This window comes from Poecilia latipinna, unplaced genomic scaffold (assembly GCF_001443285.1).
Source record: "Poecilia latipinna isolate Pla-1442-1.1 unplaced genomic scaffold, P_latipinna-1.0 Scaffold111, whole genome shotgun sequence".
In the NCBI taxonomy this organism is placed as follows: domain Eukaryota; kingdom Metazoa; phylum Chordata; class Actinopteri; order Cyprinodontiformes; family Poeciliidae; genus Poecilia; species Poecilia latipinna.
The window spans coordinates 228,910-237,275 of record NW_015112727.1 but is presented as its reverse complement, the minus strand read 5'-3'; the positions used below and the strand labels follow the sequence as shown (position 1 = coordinate 237,275).

The window sequence follows — 8,366 nt, the reverse complement described above, 5'->3', positions numbered from 1 at the left end:
TAACAGAAAACACGACCATTTGATGTGCAAACATGATTAAGACTCCTTGAATTCTGTCATTGCTTTATTGCTGTCAGAGCACAATTACATTTATTTGAAGTGATTTGAAATCAAGAAGCACTGCTGATGTCTCTTTTTAAAGCATAAATGCGTAATTTATGCTTTAAGTTACAGCATTGTCTCGTCTCTAGAACGGCTCAAGTTGGAGAGCCATGTCACAACATGGCGACATGTCGGAGCAGTGGCAAATACCAAAATGAATCACAGCACACTACATATTAGATTTAGTTTCAGCCCCATCAAATATTTATGAAGAATATTCAGTGCTCACAGTCTGCAAAACAATTTTAACACACATCGACATTCTTAAGACGGCTCACAACCTAGCTTTGAATTGTTTGACCTGTTCCCCACAGGGAGGCCCTACAGGTGCCGTAAGGCAAAGATGAACAATTCAGAAATTCTTCCAAAAGTCATTACCAGGGCTTCCACGCATTCTTACAAAGTCTTACATTTTCATATCTAAAAATAAGGTAATTAAAAAAAAAAGAAAATGCACGTTGGCCTTATATGTTAATCACAACTCCTATATGTCGAGGTAGGACTATTTAATCTCATACATTCTATGTAGTTGTTGTTTTTATAAATATAATAATAATAATAATAATAATAATAATTAATCATAATAATCTGTTTTTTCTTGTCAAACTTTTCTGTCAGGCTAAAGTTTGAGCCACCCGCATCTTCATCACGTTCTGTCACTAAAGATCGAGGCTATCGGCGCTAGCTAGCTACTAAAATACACTTGATAACTAATTTTTTCATGTCCATACTGGGTAAGTGCAAATTTATCGCCAGTTTGTCGTCTTTTGTACATTTCTGTCGCCATACAGGTGTTAAATTGAATTCATAGTCTTCAAAAGTTTTAAATTTGAGTTGGTGAAATCTGTAGAAACCATGACTAAGTCTGAACTGAACTCCTGAATTTCTTCCACCAACTACTAAACACTGAGCAAGCAACCAAGAGCCGTGTCACAACATGAAGTTGTTCTAGTCATGTTTAAGAAAGTCTTTAAACCTCCCAGTTTAAAGAAGACTTTCCTGTTATGATTTTGCAAAATTCAAAAGCATCGCTTGGAACACATAACTTGCCTCCATTGACATGCAAACTTGTCAATGCTTGTTTCGCAGCTCTGGCTCCATCTTGGCTCTTGGCCACATATTTAGTTTCATATGACGAGGATGTAACTTACTAAGCACCAACAGACCGAGCCAGTCAGATGTCTTCAGACCACACCTTTGACTGTCTTGCTGATTGAGAGATTGCCAGATGACTAGTGTATCAGATTCCTTGTTTCCTTTACTTATCAGGTTCCTTTCCTTGCTGTATATATTGTTGTTAATAGATTCAAATATTCTCTTTTATGTCAGCCCCCTGTTTTCTGGACAACAGCAGCACACTCAGGGTAAACAGCCAGCAATCACATTAGAGAAAACCACGTGATTTCACTGCAGCGGTCAATAGGTGTGTGTTTTCAACAAGCCAGGGGAAAGAGCTGAGTCACTTTTCCTGATGCCAACACACACTCTGCATTCAGTCTGAACGTTCCCTACAATCAGGCTGCAGACCTCAATGGCTCCCAGGAGTTGGTTTGAATTTTATATTTGATGCCAAAGAGATATTCCAGTTTAAAAAAAAAAAAAGCTCTGTCCATACAACTACCTGCTCAGGATATATTTTGCGTTTTTAGTTCATGGCATGAGAGTCACAAGGAAACATTTTAAACACCTGAGTAAACAAAAGAAAACACCCTGCAGGTCCTGTTTAAAAACCAGACCATTTTTTTTTCATTCTTTTGAAACAAAACCCTGGTTTTACCTCCAAAATCAAAAGGAAACCTTTTCAAAGAGTAAAATTGTGAACATAGTCAAATAGTGTCACAAAGCACTACTTCGTAAAAGAAACAAATCCAGGTAAAATACAGAAGTCTTTGGTTGCGACTGGATGAAATGTTGAAGCGTTCAAGAAGTTTGAATTTGTTTACAACATAAATGTAATATTCCCTGTCTCTGCAACATTACCAAACAGGAAAAGAAACTATGGTCAAGAGAGAGAAGTCATGCAAACATGTACTTCCGTCTAAGTTGCGATGCTTACCGGATAAGGATCCTGTGGTAGTAATAGTGTTTTCACAAACATCTGCACAACACAGAACCCCGCCCTGGTCGCCTCTTCGGTTTCTCAATCAGTTTCCCAACATTGACTTGCAGTCGGTTTTATCATCTCCTCTTTCAGATGAAACAAAACCAAAAGCCTTCATAACAGAGAAGCCAATGTTTTTGTTTTCCTTGAACTCTTTTAGAGACGTATATGGAGAGTAAATAGCTGCCATTTTGAAATATATCATTCATTTTCCTTTATCTTTGACTCTTTTATTTTAAGGGTTGCAAGGTTTAGTGCATATATACATAGACAAACCTAATCTTTTGCTTTTGTATTAAAGAGGAAGTAGCATCATCATCAGCAAGGTTAAGCATGTCTATGAAAGCAGGAGTTTTAGTGGTTTGCTGGACTGGACGTCAAGAAAGAACGATATCAACAATGACCTTGGAGCGCAATTAATCTGGCAAGGTTTGCCTCGTTTTTAGAATCATCTTTATTACTAAAATTTAACGTTTACGCTGCCTGTTCATTTTTTTTTTTTGATCATCATACCTTTGTGATCATTTCACAAAGGTACATGAAACTTCGCAAGAGAGGCACGCTTTGAGCATCCTAGTTTTTAGTTTTTCTCTCTAATGTTGATGATAACTGAGCAAAACTGAGTTTGAGTACAAATTTATCTTGCCTCATCGGTTTCATTGTCAGTTTGCTTTAATGGGTTTAAACAGAGCTGCATCAAACGCTGCGTCTGTGTCCTGAACTAATTACAGGCCCCCCTCTGCAGCCGCAGTGGAAACCTTTGTCTTGACATACTTTGATCTTTAGCGGTCCTGAATATGCAGCTCAGCGCCGATGGCGTTGCTGTGGTTCCTTGCATGTATTTGCATGGCCTTTTTTCTCTTCTGCGCATGTTTATCTGTGGCACAGATAAGTATGCTTTAATAAACATGCTTAGATAAACATGCGCAGAAGCGATCTCATTCTCCTCTATCTAATTCTCCTTCGTCTTCTATCCTGTTTGTAGTGCTCATGGGCAAGACCTTATGGCGAAGAGATGCAGAGTTTCCCCTTTCCTTTTTGCGGTTTTGTTGGCGTCGTCGGGTCATGACCCTCAGTCTGCACTGAAGATGTTTGCCGACACATTTGAAGTTCGCCTGGTTGGGGTCAGTTTCATTTTACGCAAACGGAGGAGCTTAGGACTCTTGGAGTCTTACGCAACTTTAATACCTCAAGAGAAACTGAAAAGCTCTTGTAAATCAGTGCACTAATGATCTACAATTTATGTAATTTGAAGTGGGAATAAATCTGGGGGGGTGTCCTAATTCATTCCTGTCCAAGAAATTAACAGAAAATCTTAGCATGTCTGTTCTTCAGTTTTTATTGTTTACATTTTTTTTAGTATTGTTGAAAGTGATAAAAAAAATTTCCAACCATAGTAAAAAATAAAGTTGTTGAAATTAGTTTAAGAACTGGGCAAAGAGCAAAGCCCTTGGTTTACTGGGCTGTCTACGTTTCAACTTTCACCTGTTCTAGTCGATTCTTTGCTCTGCAATGTCGATTAGTCGCAGTGACGTGACAAAACTGATTCTTCCAAGATGAAAGATGATGAACCAGATGAGTTTGTCAGATAGTTTGAGTTTTATAAAAATGTAAAGTCATTTACCAAAGTGGCAAAGTCGGGCTAAATGTTCTTAAGGGCCGCTGGGACACTGGATTAGGGGCGTCCAGAGTCCCAGTGGTTAGAACAGGCGCCCCGTGTCCAGAGGCTGCAGACCTCAATGTGTCTCCCCCGTTTGATTACTATTAAAGGCCACTACTAGTGCATTCTTTAAACAAGAAAAAAGGCTACCAGAATAGCGTGTGGTGTGATGTATGGCTCTTTTTCATCCATCCATCCAACTGATCAGCGCCACCGTGAGCGCTGAAGCTTCCAACCTGTTGGCTCCATGCCCTAATGAAGGCCTGGCAACATCTGACTGTTGTGAGCTCGAACTCAGAATGCAAGTCGAGCTTCATTTTGAGGACCTGACAGAGGTCATCTCTGCCGTTGTTGCATCAGGCTTTGTCTAGGGTATCAGAGTGAAGGTTTTTTGTTTTTTTGTTTGTATTTTTAATTGAGTAAATGTATTATAATCTGTTCCCCAAAAAGTACTTTGAAGTTTTTCACATGTAAAATTGGATTTGAGGCGTATCAGTGCTTTTGTGAGGCCAAGTACCTGTTATTATCTGCACATATTGACACCCGCAATATCTAACTAGGAACATCTAAGCCTCGTATGAGAGAACAAGAGGAAAGCAGCATGAGATTCTAATATCAATGAAAAAGTTTGTTGACTGGTTAAACCACAAAACTTAAATCAAAACGGAGTTTTCTCTAAAACCTTCCCGCTTGTCTGCATTCCTAAAGTAGGAGTGTGTTTCCAAAAAGCAGCACATGTCCTAGAGGCTCTTCCAAAATTAAATCTGTAATATTTTTCTCTTGGTGTGGGTGTCACCTTTGGACTGTGGCTGAGTCTGTTTTAAGTTGCATAAAACTCGCATTCATGTTCATATTTCTGTTTCACATTCTGAATGGACTGGCAAGAAATATTGCACTTTTTCACAGTGTTACATTTTTTTTAGATGTGCTAGTAGATGCCAAACACAGGAGTGCTTAAAAGTCATAGGGGACATTTGTGGCCCTTGGAATGATACAATGAGGCCTTTGGCTGCTATTCAGGCATGATTGAAAGATAACATTGTCTTTTATTTAAGAAAATTTAATTATTGTGGTCTTTCAGAGACAACCTAGAACTGGTCGAAATGCAGGTGTAGCAGATCATGGCAGTCAAGCTAAGGAAGGGGGTGTCCTAATTTATTCCTTTTCCAAAAATTGTGTTTATTACACATCAGAAAATCTTCAAATGTCGGTTCTTCAGTTTTTACTGTCTACATTTTTTAATTTTTCAGTATTGTTGAAAGTGATAAATATTTGTCCAACCATGGTAGAAAAGAAACACACTAGTTCTGGCAGGGTGATTTAATTTTCTTCACGTCTGTACAAGTTAAATATATTTTTATACCTTATGTTTATTTTCCTTTCACTTAAATGAAACGGTGCAAACAGTGATTCATCATTTATCAAATCCACATTTTTGAAAACATTCAGAACATTTCAGGATCAAGGCCCACTCATAGAACATCACTAATCGGGTTCAGATCTAATTGTAGCCCATTTTTAAGGGCGATCCATACAAACACTGAAGGAAACAGCGCCGTGTGGTCGTGTGTGGATTGATCAGCAGGACTACTGCCTCAGCTGTTTGATTTTTTCCATCAGTAGTTTCTCGTTGGCACCGGTAAACTCATCCACCTATGAGACAGAAAAGAAGAACTTCCATGAAATTCATGAAACGATACACCTCCCTCGTCTCCAGTATTTTCATGTCTCTTCTTCCAAGTTGGTTGCTAAAAATAAATAATTAGAAATGAATAGAAGTTCCCTGAACTCGGTGAAGTCGGGAGCTCTAGCACATTTTAAGAACTGCTCACAGATTAGGGAACTTAAATCTAAACTCAGCAGCAGGATGGTACACATTTAATTTAATGTTTCACATTCGCTCATCCAGATCCTGAAGCTCTGAATGCGTTGAGCTGTTATGACAGTAAATGAAAAGCTTCATCAAGATTAGTTATTTGAAGGTGAAGAAAGAGGCAGAAAGATGAGAAAATAGTATCACTAGTTGCATTTCCCTAAATGTTACAAATTCTAGATGAATATAAGGAAATGTGGCTTTCCAGTTTTTAAATAAAACTCAAGCAGGATCAGTCAACAAACTGCTCCACTTTAGTGTTTGATAAACTTGTCAGTCATTTCGAAACTGGAAAAACTAAGAAAATTATCTGAAAATTAAGAATATGCTCATCTGCTTTTATGTAGATTTTCTGTGGAAAACACACCAGAAAATATTTTTTGATGTCCTCGTTTGTATCATTTTGAAGCTTTGTGAAACATCATACAGACCACCTGCTTGGTTGAGTTTCCCATGTTTATCACTTAAAGAAAATGAATGAATGAATCATGGGGAATGGTATTTAGCTACCTTCCTATTTGTGAAGCTGTGATGTACCTAAAGATTTCCACCCAGGCTCTTTATCTGAGCTAAATTTCTAACCTAATGATCTGACTTGTTTGTGGTTCCAGTAAAGTTGGGAGGCTTTAATTGATATCTTGACAAAACAATTCAGACAAAGCATGTTAGATTTTAGCATCTGGAACAACATGTCTGAAATACCTGTGACACTAAGTCCATTGTGACGTAGCCTTCACCGAGTGCTTGTACTTACTTTCTTTCCATTTTTGTAGAAGTGGAATGTAGGCATGGATCTGATTTCGCACTTCTGGCTCACATCCTGAAAACAAATAAAGAAGCTCAGACAATTAATGGACCAAACTTTAGGAATGGGTTCAGCTTTGGCTCGTCATAAACTGAAGAATAAACCATCATATCAAAATATGAATTAGTGACATCCCGCAGACTCAAACACGGTAATGTTTGTCCATACAATAAGGTGGGTCCATTTGCATTTATATGTTATGGATGTAAATACCAGACAAGCTGTCAGGCAAGTGTAAGACTATTACATGGTACTATTCACCCTCCCATCAATACAGGCCACTGCCATGAAATCTTAAATTAGACCTCGTTTACTGCTTTTGCAATAAAATCGGCAATTTATTTGGCAGTACAAAAGCAAACACTTGAGAATAAGTTTATCCACTGATTTCCTGATTTTTTTTTTTTAATTAACTGTCAATTAGCCACAAACCAAATCCTGACATTTTCAAATTTAATTGATTGGAAACTTTTTTTTTTTTTTTTTTTTTGCACATGGATTCAAGATCCTATAAAATGCCGTGTTATGGTGTTTGTTAAACAAACGATATGAAAAAGGATACTTACTGAAGCCTCATCCACATCCACCTTCAAGAAAATCACATCTTTGTTTGCAGGATCCTCTGCCTGTTTCTACAAAAGCATGGATTGTGCATTAGAAAAAAAGTATGTGCAGCAAATTACTGCAAGAGTAATAATGGGAGATATTGTCTAAACTGGTCAAACTTTTCCCTTTTGCAAGTTATTTGAATGATCATTCCAGAATTTGCTTCTTTTGTATGGGTAAGGCAGAAAGGTTTTTCACATTTTGTTAACTTCCTGAGTCTCAACCGTCTACTTACTTCAAATACTGGACCGATCCTTCGGCAGGGACCGCACCACGTAGCTGTGAAGTCCACCACCACCAGTTTGTTTCCTGCTGTAGACAGGATGTCGTTGAACTCTTCCTACGAATCAGAATACACAAGCAACAACATATTTAAAACTCTCCCACGATCTTAAGAAGTGGGGCCCATTGAACCCGTTGCGTTTTCACCAGGCTTTTTGCTTTCAGGAACTGACGGTTCTCCTGAACGTCACGCTAAGTTTAAATACTTGTTCTCGGATTACACAACTTGACTTATTGTGACACAAATGTGAAGGAAACATCTTGGTTTTTATGAACAAACTTGACCAGTTCAAACAGAATCACGGGTCATTTTAAATCACAGGGAGTTGATTTGAAGAGTCCCAGTTTACCAAAATGATAACTTTTGATAGCCTGAAAGAGAGAGGCCCAGAAACCGGTTTTTAGTAAGAACAGGAAGGGAAGGGGCACTGGCCCACAACATGGAGCTTTTATAAATTAGTCAAAAATCATTGACTGAAAGGTGAAAGCTGCAAAAAGTGACATAAAAATTATGAACTTACCAAAGTTTTCACGAATTTAACCATGATTACTGTTCAGAGATGCCAGGCAACCACTGGGAACTGACGGCTGTAAGGTACAGAATACCTGTATATGTACATTTTTAAGCACAAAACCCGAGTCATTTGAACACACCTTAAAGGAGTGTCTAAATTCAGAGCTTATGGCAAGCTATTTTAGCATTTAATCAATAGCCACTGTCTGTAACTCCTGTACTAGGAGTTTGAGGGGCGACTGTGGCTATGTGGGTAGAGTAGTCGTCTCGCGATCCGAAGGTTGTAGGCAGAGGCACAAAAAGTGGGTATGCAGTGTATGCAACGCATAGGGGCGCAGCACCAGAGGGGGCGTCAAAACCCCGTCTGGAGGGGGCGACGCGCCGATTATGTTTTCAAGTTTTACACTCCACGCAGCGTCGCCT

General features: G+C 38.6%; 1 protein-coding gene across 1 annotated transcript; it reads right to left on the bottom strand.

The window, feature by feature from the left end:
* Positions 1-5,269: 5,269 nt before the first annotated feature.
* On the bottom strand, positions 5,270-8,053 carry LOC106944734 (thioredoxin-like). The gene is made up of 5 exons (XM_015027950.1): positions 7,951-8,053; positions 7,383-7,487; positions 7,108-7,173; positions 6,491-6,556; positions 5,270-5,516 (listed from the first exon to the last, which is right to left on the bottom strand). The coding sequence occupies exons 1-5, from the start codon at positions 7,972-7,974 to the stop codon at positions 5,451-5,453; spliced, it is 327 nt and encodes a 108-aa protein (XP_014883436.1). The 5' UTR covers positions 7,975-8,053; the 3' UTR covers positions 5,270-5,450.
* Positions 8,054-8,366: the final 313 nt, after the last annotated feature.